This window comes from Hippocampus guttulatus, chromosome 11 (genome assembly GCF_054856545.1).
Source record: "Hippocampus guttulatus isolate MCC_2025c chromosome 11, RoL_Hgut_1.0, whole genome shotgun sequence".
Lineage (NCBI taxonomy): Eukaryota > Metazoa > Chordata > Actinopteri > Syngnathiformes > Syngnathidae > Hippocampus > Hippocampus guttulatus.
In genome coordinates, this window is record NC_141271.1 from 19,714,569 (window position 1) to 19,741,070 (window position 26,502).

At 46.2% G+C, this 26,502-nt stretch overlaps 1 protein-coding gene across 1 annotated transcript; it reads left to right on the top strand.

Moving 5' to 3' along the window:
* The first annotated feature begins 1,090 nt into the window (after positions 1-1,090).
* fn1a (fibronectin 1a) lies at positions 1,091-26,197 on the top strand. Its single transcript, XM_086123723.1, has 49 exons — positions 1,091-1,325; positions 2,080-2,205; positions 2,320-2,457; positions 3,161-3,292; positions 3,487-3,624; positions 4,058-4,216; positions 4,566-4,763; positions 4,922-5,104; positions 5,178-5,354; positions 7,651-7,806; positions 8,060-8,188; positions 8,581-8,724; positions 11,287-11,408; positions 11,493-11,661; positions 11,808-11,993; positions 12,123-12,251; positions 12,828-12,917; positions 13,006-13,200; positions 13,958-14,236; positions 14,652-14,915; positions 15,026-15,120; positions 15,487-15,655; positions 15,730-15,816; positions 15,925-16,116; positions 17,496-17,768; positions 17,860-17,974; positions 18,137-18,213; positions 18,301-18,390; positions 18,518-18,784; positions 18,870-18,986; positions 19,290-19,454; positions 19,562-19,717; positions 19,823-19,936; positions 20,033-20,302; positions 20,538-20,749; positions 20,935-21,022; positions 21,208-21,390; positions 21,516-21,605; positions 21,733-21,924; positions 22,020-22,109; positions 22,387-22,495; positions 22,601-22,820; positions 22,908-23,078; positions 23,440-23,578; positions 23,678-23,845; positions 24,432-24,557; positions 24,660-24,766; positions 24,921-25,040; positions 25,303-26,197. The coding sequence occupies exons 1-49, from the start codon at positions 1,193-1,195 to the stop codon at positions 25,369-25,371; spliced, it is 7,518 nt and encodes a 2,505-aa protein (XP_085979849.1). The 5' UTR covers positions 1,091-1,192; the 3' UTR covers positions 25,372-26,197.
* The last annotated feature ends 305 nt before the right edge of the window (positions 26,198-26,502 follow it).

Here is a 26,502-nt window from a genome sequence, read left to right on the forward strand (position 1 = left end):
TGATTGTAAATCCTAAAAGCCAACAAACTGCACAGCATCAGTGTCCTTCACTGAGCTACGTATATCACGTAGCAATGTGCTGTCTGTAGAAATATACTTTAAGTAAAGATACAAGCAGCATATCAGATGCCCCATTAAATGGGGGACACATATACCAATGTTTAAAATCGAAGCAGATTTTTTAAATGTGAGAAACCCTACTTGCGGAAAACCCCCCATAAAGGACTGCTCATAAAGTCCCTATAACACTGAGCGGCGAGCAACCACGAGTGTTTTCAAGGGCAGCAAAAGTTGCGTTCATGTCAAAGTTCGTCAAGATTCCTTCAATGTCGTAAATGTTCGCCAAACAATCGTAAGCGGTTTAGAAAGTGGATGGATGGATGGATGTGATTTAATGTATTACAGGAATACCTAATTTTAGAAAATAATTCTGTTCACCTTTTAGACATAATCCCATTTATTTGCCATTCAAACTCTCTTAACATTCACCCCCTCCCCTTTAATAAAAGAAAACATGGGCTTTGGGCTTCAGTCGCTCTCAAATTCTTACCTAGCAACAAATATTTTTTTTTTTGTTGTTCTACTTCTTCCTTTCATAACTTTGCTGCTGAGAATCGGGAATTTCTCTATTGCGAGACTAATAAAGGTTTTCTTATCTTAAATGTGGCATCACGTGACCAGAAATAAATCCATTGGCCAAAAATTCACTAGTGAGCAAAATTGCTTTTCGGGAGGGACGTTTTCGTAATTAATGAATTTGTGTTGATTCCGCAACTTGAAAATTGTAGGTGTGAGAAGATTTGATTTTTAAAAAACTTTTCAGGTATGTAAAGAACCATTTGTTTTATTGAAACTTTAATTAGTTCTCGGTTCCACTATGAAAAAGAGTAACACGGGTTTCTCCTCTGTCTGAGAGTAAAATAGAGTTAATAAAAATAATTTTGTGTCACCCACAATGGAAATGTTGCCCCCCCCCCAACATGCGTGGGTTGTCGGTCTCTGAGTTGAACCTCCTCCCTCCTTCCTCCGGTTGCGACTCAGCCATGCCCAGTCAGATAAATCACTCCCACTCTGTGCTAACCTGCACACTGGGGCCGCGCACCGGAGAGGGCCAGACCGTGATCGCCGAATTCTATTACACCAGGAGCCCACTTTCTGCTCTGGTGACATTTAAGTGCAACATTTGCAAAGCATGTCTGGAAGAAGCATAGCCGCCAGGGTGCTGGTTGCTCTGTGCATCGGGACCGCAGTGCACTGCATGCCCAAGGGGAACCACAAGAGACGAAGACAGGCACACCAGCATCACGTCCCCTCGGTGTCCCAGGGTAAGTTTGAGGTTCTTCCTTCCATCTTAATTGATTCTTTTACCCCCAGGTGACATTTTAATCGACCAGACCACTTTACTTGATCGTCAGAATCCTGCTATTGTAGATGCTTGGGTGTGTTCTATCTTTTCACCAAGGTAAAAGGTTCTAAAAACAGTCATTATGTGGATTATTGGAGAGAGTCTGAGGTGTTCATGAAAGATGGAGATTGTGAACAAAGAGCCACCCGCTGGTGGGCGGTGGGGAGTAAAAGTGGAAAAAACAGTCGTTATCCCTGCTACAAATGATTTATTACTGTTTCCGGGGGGTCCTTTTGATGTCAAGTTAGCACAGCTCAGGTCAACTTCACAGACAATGGAGAGTCTTATGTAACAATAAAATGTTTGACCTTTAATTGCATAAATATTGTTGTCCTAGGTGCAAATGATTTATGAGTGTGTCATGGGTTCTCATGATGTCATATTAACTTAATTTTGGGTCAAATTCACTGACGAGGAGTCTTATCTGGTTAAAAATATTTTCATCTCAGAATGTACTGCAGGTTTGATTTGTCACAAAGGTTTTCGTCATTAAACTCGCAGGAGTTTGTTTTTACAGCCTCAGGTACGGTGTTTGTCATTGTATACGAGTTGAGCGTATTTTCCCCTCTCACATTGTAGACAGATGGACTTTTTTCATGTGTCTGCTTATTGCTTCCAGCTTGTAGCGGCCACCCAGCCTTACTTTTACCTGCTTTCTTCTCGTGTCCTGCCAGATGGCTGCATAGAGAACGGTCATTTTTACAGCATTAATGACCAGTGGGAGCGGCAATACTTGGGCAGCACTCTGGTGTGCACTTGCAACGGAGTCGCCGGGATTAAGTGTATAAGCAAGCCTGAAGGTGGGTCAGCATGTGTATGCCTGCTGTGTTATTTTATCAGCAAGTCTGTCTTTATTTATCTCGCTGCCTGAGACAAAACAAACACACCTTCTTCTCTTGTCCCCCGCCTTTCAGCTGAAGAAAGATGCTATGATAAGATCAACCAGCAGTACTACACTGTGGGAGAAACGTATGAGAGACCCAAGGATGGCATGATTTGGGATTGTACTTGTATCGGATCTGGCAGGGGGAAAATCAGCTGCACCATTGCCAGTAAGTTGGGACCCTTCCACAGGAAGTGCTGCCATTATCGTTCACACCACAGAACCACACATTCCGGACACGGCGGTTTTTTCACATCTTAACCAAATTTTAAATTGCTAGGTACCCCACACAGCATCACTTAAAAAAAACAAAAAAACTCAACATCATGTGTTCTACTAATACTTTTATATTGTGTGGTATACTCGAGCGACTAAGTCAGTTTTATTTATATTGTGCGTTTCATACACAAGGTAACTCAATGTGCTTCACAAAAAGCATCGGCAGCTTTTTGTCACCAAATTGTTATGTCCAATAATGTGCCGAGCAACAACTGTGTGACAAGGAGAAGTTTGTTCATATCCCAAAGCCCTCCTCACACTTGTCGCAGAACGGGATACGTCAATGTGATATCATTCTCAAAGATAAGAACATCTCGTAGCGTTCCCCACACCACAAAATCTTTCAGGTACATCCGATAGTCGGGCCTTGGGGAAAGTGTTCGAACTTGGCTCAGTTGACGATGTGCGTGTACCCCGCTTAAGTATCTCCTGGTGTGCTAGACTGATGCCAGTATGCCGCGGTTGTCTCACAAGTGTGCTGTTGTGCAGATGCTTGCGTTTAACTGTGTGGTGAAATGATGACAGAAAAAGCTAGTCTTTCATTTTATGTGGAAGTGACACACACGCATGCATCCCCCCCCCCGTCCAACTAGATCGCTGTCATGAGGACGGAGCCTCGTATAAGATCGGAGACACCTGGAGGAGACCTCACGAGACAGGAGGCTACATGCTGGAATGCGTCTGTCTGGGTAACGGCAAAGGAGAATGGACCTGCAAGCCTGTCGGTGAGTCAACACTTACACACACACACACACACACATGCACACACTGGCTGTGACTGACTGTATGATGCATTGTTGTCTGATCACGCTGCAGCGGTTAGAGTGTCCCTCCATTAGTGTTATCAAATAAACACAATTAATATTGATAGTATATGACGCACACTGAGTTGGTGTGTGTGTGTGCGTGTGTCCTGCAGCTGAGCGTTGCTATGACAACGCTGCGGGGACATCCTATGTTGTCGGGGAAACGTGGGAGAAGCCCTACCAGGGATGGATGGTTGTGGACTGCACCTGTATGGGAGAAGGAAGTGGCCGCATAACATGCACTTCCAGAAGTAAGAGACCCCTCACAAGAATGATCTCACTTCAATTTGCTTGTGACATTCCGAGAACTCGCTCACTGGTGATCCATGAATGTTCCTATTTGGACTCTGCGCTATCAAACTCGTCTTTTGTCTTTGGTCGTTTTGTTGGGTAAGCGTGTACACATGCTCTTTTGTAGCGTCATGTTACATTCCGCACTTTCATCAGGAACAAATTAGCAAATGCCTGAATGTGCGTCACACAAGCGCCGCAAAAAAAAAAATGTAATTACTGCCGGTTATTTTTGGGCTCGTCACATGTATCTGAGCGTACTGCTGCCTCTCAAATACCAAACATCCGTCTCTGCTGTGTGTTTATACTCAATGAATAGAGTCTTATATCGATTCCTTTTAAAATATGTATTTGTCCTTCAGGATTATGATGATTTATTCACATCTTTTCTAGATCGTTGCAACGACCAGGACACTCTGAGCTCCTACCGTATTGGCGACACGTGGACTAAGACGGACGCCAGAGGTAACCTGCTCCAGTGTCTGTGCACCGGGAACGGTCGAGGGGAGTGGAAGTGTGAGAGACATGCCTCACTTCACACTACTGGCCTGGGTGAGAACTGATGATATCCTTGTGCTTTTCTTTTTTCACCCCACTCCTCTTCCTCATGCCGAGAGAGTAATGTATAACAGACACAGACGTGTCGAGGGGGCGGGGGGGGGGAGCCAAGTGTTGACGTGAGAAAGACAAGTCTTCTAAGTTATGATCATGACCTCATAGGGAACACAGAGGATTTAAAAAAAAAAAAAAAGAAAAACGAAACTAAAGTCAGGAGAAAGTCAATCAAGGAAAAATGGGCTTCAAGATATTGAAACAAAAGCTCCCCGTGTTCTCTCCAAAAATCATTTAAGTGAATAAAGGACGGTCCTAACATGGTTTCTTGTCCCACGTCCTATTTCAGGCACCGGCTCTCGCGTGATCACTAATATTCAGCCTGCCGTCTACCAACCTGCCCCCATGCCTGAGCTTCCGCAAGAAGGACCCTGTCGCACCGACTCTGGACTGTCCTATTTTGTTGGCCAGCGCTGGCTTAGGAGTCAAGGAACCAAACAGATGATGTGTACCTGCTTGGGCAATGGCGTCAGCTGTGAGCAGTGGGGTAAGTTTTGCTCTTCAGTCAGATGAACCAAGCTGTCGTTTCTAAATTGGAGTTTCAAGTCCCTGAACACCGAATGTACTGAAACCACGCCTCCGCTCAACTGTCAACAAATCTCAGAATTCACTCCAACAATGTGACACGGTTGTTTTTTCATCCAGACGGACCGGCTCCAGTGTATGGGGGCAACTCGGGAGGTCAGCCTTGTGTATTCCCCTTTGTCTACAAGGGCAAGACTTACCACGCTTGTACCTCCGACGGACGTGCTGATGGACAGCTGTGGTGTTCCATCTCGTCTGACTTTGAGACGGACCAAAAGTATTCTTTCTGTACAGAAAAGAATGGTGAGCCGGCATTGCAACTGCCAAAAATGCAGTATTTTGGAGCAACTGGAAATTTTGCTGTCTCCTTTTCCAGTCATCGTAGCAACAAGGGGCGGCAATTCAAACGGCGCTCTGTGCCAATTCCCCTACTTGTACAACGGCCGCAATTACACCGACTGCACTGCAGACGGACGCCGAGATGGCATGAAGTGGTGCGGCACTACAACAGACTATGACGGGGAACAGCGCTTTGGATTCTGCCCCATGGCTGGTAAGCGGGAGTACAACCTGGAAGAGAAGCAAATCCAGCTGTTGGGGCTGGATTCGCTTTATCGCGGTGAAAACAAAGGCAATGAAAGACATCTTTTAATGTGTCTCGCAGACAACGAGCCATTGTAAATCATACCTGCAAGCCTTAAAATCATAACACATGCGTATCACTGTGGTTATTGTTTCTAAATGTACAGTCCACCTTCTCAATACTTTAGCCACAGAAAACAGCAAAAGTCATTAGCGGATCTAATTCCCAGTCATGCTCCCAGACATTTCTCCTCCCCGTCTGAAAAAGGTGACGGGTAACTCAATTAGCTTGTAAGCTCGTAACAGGGTGGAGTTAAAAGGACTTGGCTGAATCTTGTTTTCAGCTCCGACACTTCGCCTCAGGCAAATTGAAGTCATTTGGCTTGTAAGGGAAGTGTCGTTTTGTTGAATTGGTGCCAGTTAGACCTCTGCAGGCAACAAGAGGTGCTGAAGGCAGTGAAACACCAGGGGGGTATTGACGCTAACGTCTGTGAAGTACTCATGAAACGGTACCGACGATGTGAGCGGCGCGTCAAATGAAAGTTGCCAACCGGCTGAGTTAGGTCACCAACGTATCAACTTGAGTCCCGTGACTTAAAAACGTGGACGTTTCGTCTGGGTGAAACAGTATCCGCTGATAGCAAGGAGAGTGAATCCCAAACAAATCTTTTGAGTGCTATCCTCCAACAAATCTTTGGGGAACGAGCCTGCATCAAAAGCATCTTGGACTTCAAAGTTGGCAGATGAGAGATAAAAAAAAGAAAAAAGAAAAAAAGACTCTGGCAGCAGACAGTAAAATGTGGAAGAGAGACACTGGAAACATCTGCAACAGTGAGGTAACATTGTGGAGAACTTTGTGTTATGTAATCCCTTCATTTTTGTCATCATCCTATTTTGTAAAGACGCAGCCAATCAACGTTGCCCTCCTCTCAATTGGATCATCTGATAATTCAATTCAGTGTTTTATTTTCATATGAATAAATCTCGGGGCCCAAGTTTGGCCAGCAGCCAGTTGTTAAGAAAACAGCCCGTCAAGGTTTTAAGAGGGGGGCGGGGTGGGGTTTGGTTGCCTTTGCGCTCTAGGGGGCCTTTGATTCAGACTTTAATGACTTAACAAAGACTGTCAAAATAAACATTGTAATTGAGATGTTAATGTCGGGGATGGTTTAAAAGAAGCTCGACACCCCCACTTTTTGGGGGGTCTGTGGCACTTGTTGAAAAGGTTAACGCTCTGTCAGCCATGTGGTCTTTTGGAAACAGTTTGTAGCCATCAGGAACAATTTGCGTCAAATGCTCTCTCGTTTCGACTCGATACACTGAAAATCAGGAGCATGATGAATAATGTGCATATCCCCAATCTGAAAAGTCTGGACTTGGCCCCCATTAGCATTGAACCTTACATTGGAGTTCATCTGAATCCCTCCCTTAAACATGACCTTCCAGTCACAGTCACAGCCATTTTTTTTTTTTTTACCACATAGAAAGGGTACCCTGACGTGCCTTGTGTAATTCAATTTAAACCAAAAGTGGTGCACACTTTTCTGGAGAAGCAATCTAAACAAAAACAAGCCAAAACCCCTTCAGAGGCCAGGTGGTCTGGACTCAGTGCAGGTCTATCTCAGGGCTGCATTCCAACGCAGCAGATGTACGATCTCCTCCCGCTGACACGATACCATAGTGTTGCTTGTTTAGACTGAACCAAACAATTCCGGCGCAACGCCTTCCACGGTCGGATTTTTAGATAGCACACCAGCATCCTGCGATGCGCCTGAACACGGCTGAACTGTCTCGCAGCGCGCGGGGTTGTTTGCAGCTAGAGTGAATAACCACTCGTGTTCACAAGTGAAGGCCGCGCAGACGGGAACAGACAATCGATTTTTATCAATGAACTGATTTGTAAATTTGAGAGACCCCACGCATGACCGGGGCGGGAAAAAAAAAATCACCAATTGTGTTCTTCAACCGGATTGTCGGTATAGTATTTCCATTTTAACTATCACACTGCCTTTAGCAACAATACTTTGAACCTGCGGCAAACTTTTAATGGCACTTGACGCACACTTGCATAAAGCATAAAAATGCACGTAGTCAACGCAAGCATACTCTTGGACTATCTCTATTTAATATAGGCCACATGTTGAACACACACAATCATTCCAAAACAGGCACACAGGACAGATGTTTCTGTTTTTGGGTCGTTACGACATAGATGATCCTCGATTCCTACTCGGCTCATCAACGTCCTGATTTTCACTTGTGTCTTCCAGCCCACGAAGAAGTGTGCACAACCAGCGAAGGGGTCATGTACCGCGTGGGGGACCAGTGGGACAAACGCCACGACGTTTTGGGTCACATGATGCGCTGTACTTGTGTGGGCAATGGCCGAGGGGAATGGAGTTGTGTCGCCTACTCCCAACTTAAAGGTATGCGCTGTGTGGCTGGAAATGGGGCCTCTCTGTGTGTTGGGATACCGGAGAGCAGTATTGATATCGCACGAGTGACAAGTTGAAAGGTCGTGGGTGACGTATAATGAGCTGCATGTCATAAGGTTAAAACTGTGTACTCACACCTGCGCATTGCGGGATTCCAGTTGCACCTGCGCTACACACGCACGCCAGATGTTCGCCAGTCGTGAAAGACGTTTCATTTGGCATTTTTGACTTTTTTTTTTTCCAGACCAGTGTATTGTGGATACTCTGACCTATGAGGTGAACCAGACCTTCACCAAGCAGCACGAAGAAGGCTATATGATGAACTGCACCTGTTTTGGACAGGGGCGTGGCCGCTGGAAGTGCGATGCTATTGGTGGGCTGAAGTTCTCTCGTAAAATTTTAAGGAATGCAAAATGGACAAGAGGAAATGTAGACGTTAGCCCAGCGGACTGGGCCCACGTGTATACAAACAAAATGAAACTACGTAAATCATGGCTCAATCAAAATGTATTGCACATAAAGGTTAAATGCACTAAAATACATTTTAACAGATCTTCAAGAAAATCTCCAATGTAATAAGCTTTAAAGTTAAATATAACTGAACTGTGCCGAGGCAGTGTTTCTTTCGAGCACTTTTAGACGGAGTCGCACTGAATCCCCTGCTGCCTCATATTAAAAAAAAAAGAGGAAAAAAAGTCTCAGTGGAAGGTCCATTGAAATTTCCAAACCATTATTACAACCCTGTTTTGATGTACCTGCCTGCAGACCAGTGCCAGGAGCCAGAGACAAGAGCCTTCTACCAGATTGGCGAGTCTTGGGACAAAGTCATCCATGGAATCATGTACAAGTGCTATTGCTATGGTAACAGCATCGGAGAGCTCAGCTGCGAGCCCCAGCAGTCCTATCCTGGTAAGATACTGATTAGTGGCATGGCTAATTTTGTGGTGAATGCTCATTCTTGACTGATGCTGTCAATGATGCTAAAAATGGTTTCAAAGTTGCGGTTGTAGTCCAACAGTTGGATAGAACTGCAGTGCATCATCTTGAGACGTGTTCCATGAGCTCGCTGTGGAGTTAAATGATGCTAGCTAGACCCGTTCTCCACCACAGTAAATTAGTATTACCATGGAAATATCTCTCTGACTGTCAATCAAAACTGGGCCTTATATGTTTGATGGCATACTCACATTGGAAGTGAGCAGTGTCATAAATTACATTTAAAAGGGGGGCCCTTGACTTTGATGTGTGACAGAATGAGATTGGTGTCGTGTGAGTTACTCCAATGCAACCCCCCCCCCCCCCCCAAACACACACACATTTGGAGCCTTTGTTCCAGCGAGCATGTGGTACTTCCCCTTGCCGTTTCCACAGCTGTACAGCGTGCAAGAGCGTCTCTCACACACACACACACACACACACACCACGAAATGTACATCTCTCAAAGGACGATTTCACATTCGCAGATTTTCTTGATTGTTTCGAATGTAAACCAACATGAAAAGAGTTTTAGTTCGGGTTAAGCAGTGCTTTATCACACGCTGTTTGCCGCGAAGGTAAACTACTAATTTATGAACATTAGAGTTAGCCCAAAATCTGAAAATTGTATGAAGTATTCTTTATGGAGCATTTACTCTGGGCTAAGCAGGTTGATGAGGGATAAAAAAAAAATTTTTTTAAACAATGTAAGGCACGTTCCAGCTGTAACTGGCCGTAATGGCAACCAGCTGTGGTGTGTGTGCGCGCTTGGGTGTGCCATGGCTAGATTTGAAGTGAGAGTGAAGTCTGGGCTCTCAGTCAGCATACAACCATAAAAGGCACAAAAAAAAAGCAAAAGCCCAATGGGAATGCTCACTCAGCTCCTTTACGATAAGATCCTTTAAAAGGCTTATTTGCTTTCATTGCTCTTTTAACTGGAATGGAACTCACTCTTTGGTAGCTTTTTTTTTTAGTTCAATAAACCAATTACATTTTATTGTAAGTAAATGAAACACGTTTACTGTATTAAAAAAAAAAGATAAAGCATACAGGAGCAGTTATGTAGCATAGCACACGAATAAATATGTGCCATTTGTATGTATCGTATACACATGACAGTCAATGCAAAGAGCATTGACTAATGTGATGTGTGGGAATCCGCCCTCTACTCGTCAGTGGCCTGTGGCTGTGCGACAGCCTTTCATTGGTCCCAGATTTGTTTTTGAGGTCCGTGTATCTGCTAGGACGTCAGGTTAACCGAGCCACTTACTCGGAAACCCTGATTACAGGTCCGCCGTTTGGAAAAGTGGTCAGCAGCCTCAGTTCTTTATTGAAGCTACCAGTTGCGATCAACGGAGCTTATGTCGGGTCTGCGCGCCACATGGCTTAGGTTGTAAGATGGCATGATAACTTCTCTTCTTTTAGTTTCCCAAAACAGGCTTCTTCTATGACTCCTTCTGCTTCTCGAATGTACAGTAAATCACAGATGTGACTTCGACACCGATGACGTAATAGGCTTTTAAATCGGAACTGCCGTCAGCCACCAAGAAAACGATCGTACTTCAAGGTTTTCCAGGCAATCGGGGGAAATTGTTTTCACAGATGGGGGGCAGATGCTGAATGGTTTTTCGGCACAAGGCAGCAAAGCTCAGCGGGTTGAAAGTGTTTCGTATCAGTGCACTTTGACATACTTGTGATGGGTGTGTCCTTTTAACACCCGGGAGATAAATAATCATTTGCTCTGTGGCCATTATGATGTGGAATCCTAACGAATGCATCGCGGGTCCGTTCTCAGCTGCTGTTTCGACCGTGTTGAGCAACTTGACCATCGCGTACTATAACTTGGGCAAGACACTGTGTTTCTATAGCTCTCGTCCTTGTTAGGGGTGCGGGTGAGCTAGAGCATTTCCCAGTTAACTTTGAATGACAGGCAGAAAACAACCTGGACAGAATTGAATGAGTTCATGTTATCGTTATCACAAAACATTGTTTTGGCCCTACGGACTTCCACTGAAAAGCGTCGTGTGTCGAATGTACTCCATATTATTTTGTCATGTGGTTGGTTGCACAAAATAAAAAATAATCTGGCTCCAGATGAGTTTGTTTTGAGGACCCACTTGATGAAATAGAAAGTTGAGTCAATTCATCAAAAACATGTGAGGTCAAAGAATCAGTAGACTAGAGTCTATGTTAGAAAGGCGTAAATAGCAGAGCAAGATAGTTGAGGCTTCTGCCGTATGGCCGCTGAGGTCCAGGCTGGAATCTGACAGTTCCATGCTATTTTAAGGTTTTTTTTTTTGTTTTTTTTTGCCTGGAAGAAATTCTTACTGCATACTTTTTTGCAGAGGTCAGTGAGCTCTTGTGTCGACAAGTAATCTGATATTTGACCGCATAATATTGAAAATTGGATGATCTTGCCCTTTGAATTTCTGTCACGTTATCAAAATTGTGACAGGCCTGTTTTCTGTACTCTTGTGTCCCTGCCATCTTTCCTAGGCGGTCAGCGTCCTGTCCAGGTGATCATAACGGAATCTGGCAACCAACCCAACTCCCACCCCATTCAATGGAACGCCCCACCCTCTGCTCACATCGCACAATACATTCTCAAATGGAGAGTGGTGAGTCTGACATTCAGATAGGATCTCTGTCGTTGCCGCCATGGTGCAAACATTCGGAGCACTTTTTTGTTTTCCTTTGGAAAGAAAAACAGCAACAGTGCATGGATGGAGGTGATGATCCCCGGTCATCTGAACTCCTACACCATCTCCGGACTGAAACCGGGCATCACTTACGAAGGTCAGCTGATCAGCGTGTTGCGGTTTGGACGGCAGGAGATCACGCGCTTTGACTTCACCACACATTATGGATCATGTGAGTCGAGAGAGTGCAGGTCTGCCATGTGAATCCGATCAATGGGCAAAAGGCGGTTATTCACAAATGGGTAGATATTGTCACGGCAGTTTTCGCCGTTGCCGACTGACATTTTTGACCCTCTTTTTCTTCTGCCCCTCTCACAGTGGCTACATCACAAGGCGAGACCACACAACCCCCACCTGTGGTGGACACCTCCGAGTCGGTGACGGAAATCACCTCCAGTAGCTTCGTCATCTCTTGGGTCTCTGCCTCCGACACGATCTCTGGTTTTAGAGTAGAGTATGAACTCAACGAGCAGGGACAGAGCGCTGGGGAGCCAGTGGTTCTGGGTAAGTAGCTTACACAAACTCTCAACTTAGTTAGCAATATATGCCACAAAATAATCAAGCGCTTTTGGTTTCTTTTTGTTTACCACATGTAAAACTTTGAGGTAACATGTTTTTGTATATTCCGGCTAGACCTTCCCCGTACGGCTACATCGGTGAACATTAATGAGCTGCTACCTGGGAGGAAGTACACAGTTAACGTCTACGAGGTGACTGATGCTGGAGAGGACAACCTCATTCTTACCACTTCGCAAACCACTGGTGAGTGTATACTTTGACCTACAGTCCCTGAAAATCGTATCTCATCTGAGACGTCTTTTTGGAGTACAGTCAAACCTCGGTTTTCGAGCGTCTCTGTTCTCGACCAAATCAGTTTTCGACCAAAAAGTTCGAGTTTTTAATGGATTACGACCGAAAATCGGTTCTCGACCAAACTGAGTGCACTTGAATGCGCCACTCGACTCCTCTCGCCTTCCTGACATGAGCAAGTGACGCTTCCTCGGGTAGACGAGAAAATGACGCTTCCTCGTGTAGCGTTCCATTATGAGCAGACGTGTTCAGTAAAGATTTAAAAAAAAAAGCGTCTTAGTATTTTACATATTACATGTGTATACAGTTTATGGTGTAAAATAGTAAAAAAAAAAATGCATTAGACTTGGAACAGATTAAAATTTATTACATTGATTTTAATGGAAAACATGGAACAAACCGGTTTTCGAACAGCCTTCTGGACCGGATTATGGTCGAAAACCGAGGTATGACTGTACTTGCACAATCGTTTCGAATGTTCTTGAAAGCAAAAGAAAGATCTTACGCAACATTTGTCCCGTGTTCCAGCTCCTGATGCCCCCGCTGAACATGAAGTGGAGGATATTGGAGAAACCTCCATTGTGATTAGCTGGGATAAACCACTGGCTCCCATCACCGGTACGGCAACTTCCAGCCGATCCATCGCACATGATCCCCCCCCCCCTGGACGACGCCCACACTTGTGCCTATTTTTCCTTTGACGCAGGCTATCGAGTCGTCTACACGCCATCCATAGAAGGCGAAAGCACCGAGCTGACCCTCCCTGATACAGCAACCTCCGTGACGCTGAGTGACCTGCGGCCAGGGAAATTGTACAATATTAGCATCTACGCAGTGGAGGACAGCTTGGAGAGCGAGCCCATTTTTGTCCAGGTCAACACTGCTGGGGATCCACTGCCAGGTAACTGAATGGGTGGCATGGCGAAGAATGAGCTTTGGCTTGGTGATTTTAAAGCCTTAAAAGTCACAGTAAGAATGGCTCCTGCAAGGAGTCCGGTTTGGCACCGCCGTATTGCAGAGAGCACTTTTCACTTCACAGGGACGAAGGGAGCCTGACTTCAAATCATCCAGCACACCAGTGAATCGTGTGACCTATTTATGTCCGAGTTTGGAAACCTTCCAGCCACCTTTATGATTTATGTTTCCTCGACCTAACGCGGTACATTTGAAATCGTTTTTTTCTGTGGAAAAGTGACGTCACAGACTTCACAGCCGCTGGACTTTTGTTCTGATTGACAAGAAGTATGACAAAATTTCCACTCCGCCAGGTCCAACATGTGGTTGGCCCGGTCAGGCAGATGCTAGAAATGCATATGCGCGAGTGTGTTTGCATAACCTGTGCGATGGAATAAAGATGTTGGACCTGGTTGAGAGTGCAGCGCCATGTTTGGAATCTCAATCTGTTATTCCAGATGCTCGAAGGGGAAGTGGACAAATTGTGATGTGGTTTTTGTTAAGTTTGTTGATTGTTTGGAGCCAATCCTTAGTTTTCATCTAATTTGATTTCAACTGTGAACCTTCTATTTGCTTGAACCAAGTTGTAAGAAGATTTTATTCAAGATTAGAAGGATATCAGGTTCATTTTACAACCCCCCTAAAAGATTCTGTCTTCTTAAGAATGTAAACCTAACACCAGGTGTCTTTTTCCCTGTCCGCAGAGGAAGTCACCTCCCCAACAGACCTGCAGTTTTACGAGGTATCAGATAAGAAAATAGTTCTGACCTGGTCCGGGCCAGCCGGCGACGTCTCAGGTTACCGGGTCACCGTGGTCCCAATGGACGAGTCTGGCTCTCCTCAGAGAGAGATGACTCTACCCGTCAGCCAAAACTCTTACATGGAAGTGACCCACCTCCAGCCCGGAACGCTGTACCGCTTCAATGTGTACACGATTCACAATGGAGAGGAGAGCATCCCGCTGATTGGGGAGCACACCACAAGTGAGTCGGACACATTTCGCTCAAAGCACACTTTTGAAACACCGGGCGGGACAAAGGTATTGGGACAAGCAGCAGGAACCGAAAATGGGAGCAAATGTGGCATTCGACTACTTCCGCATAGATCCAATCAAATCTTTTTGGCCCCATTTTTGGCCACTGGGGGACTGCCATGTTGAAAACAGAAACAGTTCCCACAAAATTGATTGATGTAATTGTCCAAAGTGTCTTGTTAAGACGATGGGAGTAGAGGTAGAGAACTAAGACATTTACCCTAGCAGGTTGGATTTCAGTGGACACATATAAAGACTTCAATATAAGAGGTGTTCAGAGACCTTTGTCCACCATCGTGTCTCGTAATTACGCTTTGACTAATAATTCTCAAAACCTGAACGGCCTCGACACCTCTTCTTTGCAGAGCCAGATGCTCCAACCGATATCCATTTCGCCAACGTGACAGAGGACAGTGCTGTGATTCTGTGGTTCGCCCCGCGAGCCAAAATTAGCGGCTACCGTCTCTTCCTCAACGTCGAGGGCTCCAACCCGAAGCAGCTACGCCTTCCGGCCCGCTTCACCCAGTACACCCTCCTCAACCTGAAACCAGATACTGTCTACACTGCTACGCTGCACTCGGAGCAAGACAACACACTGAGTGAAGGAGAGCGAGCCGTCTTCACCACTAGTGAGTACTATGATCGCGATTGCAAAGCGCATTTCTTGGGTCAAAACGTTTCAGCGAAGGGAAGAAAAATGACCCGAGAATTGACCCTCAAGTGCTTTTTGTGTTTGTAGACCCACCGATGGGTAACGCTCCCCACTTCAGCACCGACGTTACCGACACCTCTATTATCATCTCTTGGACTCCTGTGCCAAGCGTCAGCTACAAGGTATGCATATTAGCCTCATTTCGTGTGCTAGAACGGGCACAATGCGGAGCTTTCGATGGGTAAAGATGATTTGAGATGCGTTTTTGAATTCCGAAACAAATTCATCTTGTAAGTCAAGGCGCCAGAGTGAAAAAGGCTTCCGTTACGGGCAGGAAAATTGAGCAAGCTGTCCCTTTAGTAACACTGGAACTCCAGACCTCTGGGAATGATCAGATTGGTCCAAATATGTCACACGAGTGATGAGAATGCTCTGCACTCCGTCCGTTTTCTTGGGAAAACATTGGCCTCTGACCTTTGCCTCCTGTACACCAACGCACGTCTGTGGCTTTTCTGTGCCGTGCTGACCCGTGCGTTCATTTATCTCAGTTGACAGTGCGCCCCAGTCAGGGCGGAGAAGCCCCCAGAGACGTGACCTCAGATTCGGGGAGCATTTACGTATCCGGCCTGACTCCCGGAGTGGAATACACCTACAGCGTGCAACCGGTGATTAACGGCAAAGAACAAGGAAGCCCCATCACTCGCCGTGTAATCACACGTGAGTGGACGTCACTGAACATTGGATTCTCTGTTCCTTCTTTACTTTATGATTGATGTAATTTTTCTCACCAGCTCTGCCGCCTCCCACTGAGCTGCACCTGGACTCGAACTCAGGAACCGGAGATATTACAGTTCAGTGGAATGGAGCAAGTACACCAGGTATACACACACACACACAAAAATTGGGGGCATGAAGAAAAATGATTGCGTACCTCTGATAAACCTTTAAAAAAAAGTTCATCCACTGCCTCTTTCTTCCACCCCAAGACATCACTGGCTATCGAGTGACATGCGCTCCCACCAATGGGCAGCAAGGCAACAGCGTGGAGGAATTTGTGCAGGCTGGCGAGAACTCCTGCACCCTTGAAAACCTCAGTCCAGGAGTGGAGTACAACATAAGCGTTTTTACCGTGAAGGATGGCATGGAGAGTGTTCCGATATCAACAACCATCACTCCCGGTGAGTCTTGGTCGCAATGGGGACGAGTACTGAACGTGGGAGTCGGGTGAAGCACAACTTAGATTTGTAGACATTTTCATTGCGAGTCATGGGTCCTTACGGTTATTTTATCCCCTTCTGTCGAGCAAAGCTTTTATTGTATCAAATTGAAAGGTAATGCGTTTGGTATTACCTTTCAACAATGAACGGATACCAGCTATAATGCTATTCTAAACTCACTAAACTTGCCCGTATCATGACGCCAAACAGTACCAACTGTTTTGTGACACAAATCCTGATGATGGATGAAGGATTTCCTGTGGACAAGTGACTGATAATGCTTTCATGATGGGCGGATGTGATATGCAGTGATTAAGAAATTTACTAGACCACCAGCCATTGCAAGGAAGGTCACTTTTCATGGTTCTATGTATTGAAATTGAAAGAGTCTGAATTCAAGCACGGCATGATGTCAGAGAGTCTCGATTAGGCATGGGCAGGTTACAGGTTTCAAGCTACAGTATACGACAATTTTAAAAAACTAAAGCTTTTCATCACCGGTGTTATGTGTAGATTTTATTTTGGAGCTGTCCGTGCATAAATTGGCTCTTTTGGGAATTCATCAAGTACCACAGCTTGGTCAAAGAATAATATGGAAAAATGGGCTCATGACTGGTGGCGGTTTCAAGAGGAAATATTTCCAATACGATATCTGATCCACGAGAGGACCACCCATCGCTCTCCGACAAACGCAAGCTAACCTTAAAACAGCGATCTTGAAGTTCATGTTTGCAACCAGCTACCAAAGTTCGCATTTCTGAACTCCACTTGCCGCCAAGGCAGATAACTAGCTAACTAGCATGGCTAACATCAGTTGCTTTCCGCTTTCACGTGCCTCCCAAAGCGGAGGAGGGGAGAACCTTTGTTTATTTTCTTTCTATGTTTACCAATGTACCTATAGAGTGCGGTCAATGGAAAAAAAAAGTTATTTCAAAAGAATACATTTAAACTGGTGCAATACCGTCAAACCGCAGTATTTTTGCTTGCGGCTCTACAGTCAGAATCTGAGACCGTCCTATGCCTAGTTTATATCTAAGGTGGTTTAGTAAATTGAAGCACTGCATATTATTCAAAGAACAGCAACAAATATCTTCCATTGGTGTGATATGGTGAATACGTATCTCGCTATACTGGAAGTTGAGCGTTCTTGGCTCTCTCCTTGACCACTGCCTCTTTTTTTGTCTTTTCATCCTTTGACTCACCCACTTTCTGGCCCTCACGATCAACCACTTCCCTTTCTCTGGACTCTATCTTCTTTTTGTCTGGTGTTCTTTTTGTGGTTTCTTGTTGTCGTCATCCCCCCCCCCCCCCCCCCCGCACCTTCAACCATCCTATCACAGAGGTCCCACAGTTAACGGACCTCAGCTTCGACGACGTTAGCGACACCACGATCAGTCTTCGCTGGTCTCCACTCAACACCACAGCCATCACTGGTTACAGAATCACGGTGATGGCGGCGGGCGAGAGCGTGCCCATCTTCCAAGATACGGTTATGCCCACCACCGGACATTATACGGTTTACGGCTTGGAACCCGGTATCGACTATGACATTAGCGTGATTACCGTGACGGAGAACGGAGAGAGCGAACCCACCACGGTCACGCAACAGACTTGTGAGCAAGAGCATTCACGACACTTTTTATGGCTTTAAGTCGATGTGACGAGAACCGATACGAGATTCCGTTTTTCTCCTGTCTTCCGTAGCTGTGCCGGCTCCCACCGATCTGGGCTTTGGTCAGGTAGGACCGGACCTTATGGAGGTCACATGGGTCTCACCGCGTGTCCCCAACAGGGCTGACATCAACAACTTCCTCATTAGGTTTGAACATTAAATGCACTTAACGTTCGGTAAAGCGAATTCAAAGATTTGTGTCTAGAAGCGTGACACGCGTTTCTTTTGTTGTTGTTTTGTCATCGGTTTAAGACTAATTGTACGGTATGTCCTCAACATGTCATTAGTGGTCCTCTCTCTTTTCTCTAGGTACCATCCCATTGACAACGATGAGGAGCTGACAGAAACCAGTGTCGAGGGCACAATGAACAATGTTGTGTTGAGGAGTACGTTGGAACCAAAGCAAGAATTACGCAGCATCTGAAAACCGCACAATGGAAAGTATCTTCAACATTGTTTTCCTCTCTGGACAGATTTGCTGCCAAACACAGAGTATCTGGTGAGCGTGGTGTGTGTTTACGAGCAGAGAGAGAGCTCGCCCCTCGTCGGTACCCACAAGACCAGTGAGTTGTTTGACCCTTTTGCGTTTCAGCCCGTCACAACATCTCTTCACATTGACAATTTTTTGAATTGAAGCGGTAATACCGTTTTTGGTCTTGACAGTATTGCGTCTCTCCCGACTTTCCTCAGCTCTGGATTCACCGGTTGCTCTGCGCTTCTCTGAGATCTTCACCACCTCCTTCACCATTCACTGGCTTGCCCCGCAGAGCAAAATCACGGGCTACCGCATTCGTTACCAGATGACCAGCGGTGGACGAACCAAGGACGAGAGGCTACCTCCTTCCAGAAACCACTTCACCCTGACAGGACTGGCTCCCGATACCGATTACCTGGTTAACGTTTACGCCGTCAGCGGGACACAGGAGAGCCTGCCGCTTACTGGCAATCAGAAGACCCGTATGAAATCACGTCGTTCTCATCATATGGCGCCGAGATTGTATTTGTTTGTTTGACTTGAGCCGTTTTGATGCTTTTTCTCCAGTTTCCGATGCTCCTACAGACCTGGAGGTTCTGGACTCCACTCCCACCAGCATCACCATCCGATGGGATTCCCCTCCCGTCACCGTGCGCTACTACAGGATCACTCATGGCGAGACAGGTCGATTGACACTGGCTTTAAAAACAAGTTTGCCGATGATTAATGAAAATGATCAACAATGAAAAAGAGATCATTAAAATAAGATCATCGTCGACGGGGATGTTTATGATTTCTGCTTCAAAGATTAGCTTTGTGACCCGTGGATTTATCTCCTCCACTCTTATGTTTGTCCCCCTTTGCATCCCGTACTTCGGAGATGAAAACACTTAACCGAACTCGAGTTGAACTCAACTGTCAAAACGTCAGTAAGTGCCTAACTTGCCAGTCGAATCTTCTCATCGCCATTTCTGTCACTTTATTCAGGGGGCCACAGTAATCCGAAAGAGTTCACCGTTCCGGGCTCCCAGTCCACGACGACAATCTCCAACCTGCAGCCTGGTACCGACTACACGATCACCGTCTATGCGGTCACTGGCCGAGGAGACAGCCCTGCATCCAGCACTCCCATCTACGTCACACACAGGACAGGTCAGGCGGCACGCACGCACAATTCTGCGTTGTTGGCACCAATGGTTTCTATCTTTCCTCTGAGATGGATCACATCCTCATCACGCTTTCATTCTTCGTCCTTTCAGGAGTCGACTCCCCTTCTGACATGAAGGTGATGGACGTTAACGACAACAGCGTTACCGTGAGGTGGAGCCCCGCTCAGGGCCCGATCAAAGGCTACAGGGTGACCGGAGTGCCCAGAAACGGACAGGGCTCATCTTTCACGGAAGTCGTGGCTCCGGGTAATGGCACATGCTTTTTTTTTGTTTGTTTATTTGTTTGTTTTGGGGTGAAATCGACTAGCTCTCAATAATGTTGCCGTTTCCGTCCCGCTTTTGCTCATCCAGACCAAACGGAGATGACTTTCTCGGGCCTGATGCCAACAGTGGAGTACACTTTTAGTGTTTATGCTCTGGGACAAGATGGAGAGAGTTCTCCGCTAATGGTGAATGCTCTCACAAGTAAGACTGCCAAAGAACCTCCATTTTCCTGCTATTTTGCAGCATATGTCAGCATTTGAACACTCCCCCCCACCCCTCCACCCGTCTCATTTTTAGATGTAGACCGTCCCAAGGACCTGACCTTCTCGGACATCGACTCCACTTCTTTACGGATTAGCTGGGACAGTCCCGATGGAATCGTTACGGCTTACCGGGTCTTGTATTCCAGTTCTGAGGAGGGTGAACGAGAGCTGCGCCCTTCCCCTCGAGCAGATGCAGAGTCCGCCGTCATCTATGGCCTGCAACCCGGCACTGAATACACCGTGAAGGTCATCGCCCTGCATGATGACACAGCCAGCACAGCATTGGTTGGAACGCAAGCTACAGGTGGGGAGACTTTCATTATTTGCGTTCAGAAGCCACGGGATGCGTTTGGAGATTAAATAGACCGGGGGGGGGTTTTGGTTTCAAGTCCGCGTGTGAAACATCTGTTCCACCGTGTCCATTTTGGTGGGTTTTCAGTTGTTTTGTTGACCCGTATCGGGATGAAACTGAAGACCATGCCGAAAACGTCTTCTGCGTCTCTCGAGCTGACACCGTTTTTGCCACTCTTTCGACACAGGGCTCTCGCCCCCCACCAAGCTCCAGTTCTCCCAGGTTGGCCCCACATCCTTCACCATGCACTGGGCCGTGCCGGGTCAAGAAAACAGAATAACGGGCCAGACGGGCCTCACGGGCTACCGTGTTGTTGTGAACCCTAAAAACAAGAGCGGACCCACCAAGGAGATGAATCTGGCCCCGGACACGACAAAGGCCCACGTCACTGGACTCATGGTGAATGTCTACTCAAAAAGAAAGCTTTAGGAGTCGAGAATTGTCATTGAATAATAGTTTCAGACCGCAGTATTGTTTCATGCATGTAAAAAGTAGAGGTCGAGTTAATTTTGCACGTGATGTGATGTTCCATTCATGACGGTGTCAAATCTGACTCGACTCTTACGACTTCTCTTTTCTCCAAGGTTGCAACAACTTATGACGTTCATGTGTACGCCTTGAAAAACTCCCTGACCAGTCGGCCTGTCCAAGGAGAGGTTACCACACTGGAGAGTGAGTTTTGTCCAAAACATTGTCTCAGGGCCAATAAAAATAAACACATTTTCAAAGCTGGATGAACAACATCCGTTGCCGTATAAAGTTCCTGTCTTATGTCAGCCGCAAACAAAACAAAACAAACACGTTCTCGTGTTTATCCCGGGCCGAGAAAACTTACCATCTTTTCCTTTTTCCTCAAGATATCAGCCCCCCTCGTCGCGTGCGCATCACCGACGTCAACGACTCCACCATTACGCTGACCTGGCGCTCCAAGACGGATGCCATTTCGGGCTTCCTGGTTGAGGCCACTCCCACTACCTCTACCACCTTCACGCCCATTCAGAGGACCATCGGCGGCGACTCGCGCTCGTATAGCATCACAGGTGCCCGGATTTTAGTTGTTAGATATGCGCATAGAGCATTGGAGAGTAATCCGGACCTCTGATCCATAGCGGCACTATTAAAAATACACAAATTGGTTCTTCATATACCGATTTCCACACGACAGGGCTGGAGCCTGGTACCACTTACAAGATTAACATCTATACGCTGAAAGGAAATGGCCGCAGCGCACCTCTTACACTCACCGCGTCCACAGGTAAGCATCACGCATCATTCTGTAGCTTCACTCAACAACAGTGTTTGACTTGAAGCCAAATAAAATGAGTACTGACGTAATAGCGAGTGGAACACGCATGACATGGCATGATCGTGATCTTCGACAGCCAAACCGGTGGTCAGCCCTCCCACCAATATCCAGTTCACTTCGCTGAACCCCAGCAGCATTTCCTTCTCATGGGAGCGATCCCGCAGCCCGGGCGTTAGCGGCTATTTTGTAACCTATGAGCAGCCCGGTGGTTTGCCTCAAGAAGTCATCCCCAGGCCTCACTCCAGCCAGACCTACGCCATCATCAACGGTGAGTAGGGGAGAGCGAGTCCACTTGAACTCACACAAACAAATGGAAAGATTCTAGGACGGAGGACGAATATTATCTCAAATATCCGCTCGCAGGTCTGAAACCGGGAACGGAATACGTCATTAAGATTGTCGCCCTGCAAAATACTTTGAGAAGCGTACCTCTCGTGGGCAAAGCCAGAACCCGTAAGTACTCGACTCACCCACCTGCACTTGTCGATGCCACGACGCACGCGAACTTAAGTTGAGCGGAAATGATTCAGCCATCGCGTTGTTGGTGGCAAGCCAGGAGCAAAGTTTGCAATCCGTTATTGTGATGCCTCAAAGGACAGACTTGTTGGATTTCCCGCTGTTTGGCTTGGACGACTGCGCAAACCCCCGCCTGCAATAAAACAAAGTTGGATGCGCGATGTACATTTTTGTTTGTTCTGTTGACTTTATTTTTCTTATTGTGCTCAACCAGAGCCAGCTCCGAGTCATTCTATCCTGGTCCCCGAGCTGCCTCAGCTTCCTGTTTCTCACCGACCCACCACAGACATATTGGACGTCCCAGAGCGCTTCGATGACAAGATGTACGAATGTGGAGAATCATACACACAACACGCCGTCGAACAACTAGCTGCTGCTTAGCTCTCTTAAACCCCGTTTTTTTTTTTTTTTTTTTTTAATGCATTCAGCTTTGACTCCAACCATGTCCATTTGTCCGGCACAAGTGGCCAGAACCGACCAGGACAGCAGGGGCAGCACATCTACACAGAGTATCAGAACCTCGGTCCCAACAATGGACCTTACGGCCCCCGTGGTGGCCCCACAGAAGGCCAGAGACCAATTCTCAGAGAACCTCTCGTCTACATTCCCGTGGCAGGCCCTGATGGAAACAGAGTGCCCTTGGTTAAGGTGTGTTAATCGCCAGCAAAACGGCTACGTTTCATTCTGAAGTCCACAAGCTGTGACTTCAATCGCCGTTTCCCTTTCATCGGGCAGGTGAGCGAAACACCTCTGCCGGGCCTTGGGTTTGGTTTCCCCGACAATGAGACCGAATTGCCCCAAGAAGCGCAGACCGTCACGACCATCTCTTGGCAGCCCATCCCGCACACCTCAGAGTATGAGGTGTCATGTAATCCAATTACACACGTGGAGGAAAGAGGCTTTCAGGTACCCAATTTCAATTTGAGACCATGGCGTGAGGTCACATGTACTTCCGGGCTGCAAGAAGCTAGTAAACAAACCCCTCCGTAATCCGGCCCGGGCAGAACGATCGAGAAAACAAGTGAAATGGCGCCGTTTCATGTGAGAAGTGTGAGTCAAAAAGAAGATGATCATAGAAATCGGGGAAAGAAAATAACTTTGGGGGCGGATCTGGAAGCAAAACCCTAAACGCAACCAGATTCGGTTGTAGTTTCAAGTTAGCTGGTCAGACGTAGCCAACTGCTTTTTTTTCCAAGGTGCCGATTGTTTTCAAACATTTCTGCAAAGGTCTATGAGGCAGGAATGACTGATTGCACCTTCCCCATAGATGCGTCTTCCTGGCACCTCGAACAGTGCCACTCTGATTGGACTGACATCTGGGGCCTCCTATAATGTGGTTGTGGAGGCCATGAGGGGCGGGGCTAAAGAGAAGGTTCTGGAGGAAGTTGTCACCGTAGGCAATGCAGGTACAGTGCAGTCCATAAATGTATATGCTCATTGAATTTACCTCTACGGATGATGTCGTTAAGTAAGAATTTAACGTGTGGTTCTTGGTTTCCTCTTAGTTCCAGGTGACATCCCCATTTCCACCCACCGCGACGTGTGCTACGACACCTTCACGCACACATACCACGAAGTGGGCTCGGAATGGGAACGCATGTCCGAGTCGGGCTTCAAGCTGTGGTGCCGCTGTCTGGGTCTGGGCAGCGGCCATTTTAGGTGTGATTCATCCAGTGAGTGGCTTATTAACACGCACCCCAGCATGCTTTGCTAACAGGAAGCACGCCATGGAATTTGAAAATTCTATGTGATTTAACCGATGGGGAATTTATAAGGACAGAAAAAAAAGGGACTTCAGTTCTTGAAAACGTGATCCAATTTATTTGGTTTTGATTGATCTTTCCCTGAGCACCACGTTCGAAGTTTAGCGCCGTCAGACAAAATCTTCAGAGGAGAGAACGTTCCTACCACGTATTATAAATTCCTAAAAAGCTATGTTCTGCCTCAGTGTGTAAAAATGACATTTTTATGAAAGAGAGCAGACAGCAAAGCTAAGCTAGGCTAGGCTATGCTAACACAGCCACAACCTCCCTTCAGTTGTTTGCATTGTCCAAACAGCTAGCATGATATCAAAACCCAAGTTCATCGTCCATCCGCAAACCAGCTGGAACCAGCGAACCATGTCACCGTATTCCCCACACTGAAAATTCATGTCTCCACTTTTTATCTCCCCACATTTTGAAACATACAGCTCCATTTCTGTCTTCATTTTTTTCATCCTCTCGCTGCATCTTTTCCCGCCATCTCTCTCTCCTTCAGAGTGGTGCCACGACAGTGGCAACAATTACCGCATCGGCGAGAAGTGGGATCGCCAAGCCGAGAACGGTCACATGATGAGCTGCACCTGCCTGGGCAACGGCAAAGGAGAATTTAAATGCGAACCCCGTGAGTGTGGACACAGAAGGCGCGCAGGCGTGAACTCGGAATATGAGCTTAATGTTTGTCATCGTAAAATGCATCAAACCTGCAACTTTCTTTAACAAACAGACGATTCCACATGTTACGATGACGGCAAAATGTACCGCGTTGGAAACCAGTGGCAGAAAGAATACCTGGGAGCCATTTGCACCTGCACCTGCTACGGCGGTCAACAGGTGGGTTTCCGAGTGGCCGGCGCCACTCATGTGATCAGGTTACAGGGTGCACGAAAGGGTGAAATGAAGTGTGTATTCTTGCGCATATGGAAAGTGAAGCCTCAAGCTTGCGCGAGCCACGTGATTGTCGACTGATTCACGTTAACAATCGCAGGGCTGGCGTTGCGAAAACTGCAGGAGGCCAGGAGGGCAGACCCACGTGGATGCTGACCTGCTTCAGCCTGTCCACTCCGATGTCTTCGATCGCTACAGAGAAAACGCTCGACGCAAACTGGTCGGTATTCAAATATGATCATCATTGCAACCAACAAAAAGTCAGGAAAAGCCCGCTCAAAGCGCGGAACTTTTTATTTTTGAGGCAGTCGCTCTTCAGCTCGAATCGGGGCCTCGGACAAGGTGGAGGGAATTATGAATAATTCCAAATAGCAGTCAATTCCGTTGTTTCAGTCATGTTACTTTTTGTAACACATAAACATTTCTCTATTGAAGATAAACATACCGTGTATGTCCCCCCCACTTTTCTTCTCCTGTTTCAGAACATCCACTGTCCAATTGAATGCTTGAGTCCCGAACTGCTGGCAGATGCTCAAAGCCCCTCAAAGTAGCGAATGGCAAAATGAAGAATTCAGACGCCTTCCAGCATGGCGACGACCACTTCAAGAATGACACCTCCTCTTGTCACTAAAATTAGACGTTTCTGTCACAACCGTGCCTTCACCACATTAGCGCCTTCGGACTATTTCCACCAAACCTTGGTGCCTTTTTTTCCCCCATAAAGATCCAGATGACATTTTTGTGCCTGTTCTTCAGTCACAGCAGACATTTTTTGCATTGGAATCCTTTTTGACACACAACTATACAGACGTAGATGAAACGCATTCAAAGATGACACAGTACTGTTGCACCAGGTCTTTTTCTACTATATTTGTATTCGTATCTTAAAGTCACAAAAATGTTCCACTGAGTCCCAAAGGCTCAACGTTTAGTTTGTCTCTGTGAGTGTATTCCAAAACTCTACGTTGGCTTTGCAATGAAGGAGATAGGAATGTCTAACCGTGGTAAATATTCAAGAAAAGATACGCACTGCTACTTGTGAGATGCAATGAAACGCCACCCCACACCTTGCTCGTCTACAGCACACTCCATTTTCCTCCTTATGTAAAGCTGAGTTTAAAACTCAAAAGGTGACTGACCAAAAAGGAAAAGGTTGAATTTGTTGTTTGAAAATGTCACCGTTATTTTGAGCTGAGATGTATTTTCATTTCTCAATTGTTTGCTTTTCTTGTTTTTTTTTTTTTTTTTTTTTAATTTATCCCTTTTTATTCAGGCATTTTGTTCAATGTTATTTCAGGGTTGTACACTTTGTTTTGTGTAATGGTTGGTGCCAAACTGAACTACTGTGGATCTTTTTAATAAACTGACAAACAACAATCCATTGTTTCCTCTGATTCTATGAGAAATGAATAGAGTCCCTTGTGTATTTGTCGATGGAAGTGAGGTGCAAAGTCTAAAACTTTGACAATCTGACATTCAATTACTTGCATTAGATCGACAGAAAACATCAATGGAATTGAATAGTGTAGCCTTGCTGTAAACTGCAGTGTCTTTGTGTGCTGTTTCAAATTCCATGGTAGACTTTTTTTTTTTTTTTACACCGGTATGGGCTCGAGACTTTTTTTGGTGCATCTTGAGGGGTACACACATGCTAATAATCAAGACTTCAGGCACATGTAGAC

Excerpts from the sequence above, each read along its gene's own strand:
- fn1a (XM_086123723.1), top strand. The coding sequence starts at position 1,193 with ATGTCTGGAAGAAGCATAGCCGCCAGGGTGCTGGTTGCTCTGTGCATC. Across the intron at positions 1,326-2,079 it reads CGTCCCCTCGGTGTCCCAGG|ATGGCTGCATAGAGAACGGT; the intron begins GTAAGTTTGAGG and ends GTGTCCTGCCAG. Across the intron at positions 18,391-18,517 it reads CGTCGGTACCCACAAGACCA|CTCTGGATTCACCGGTTGCT; the intron begins GTGAGTTGTTTG and ends GACTTTCCTCAG.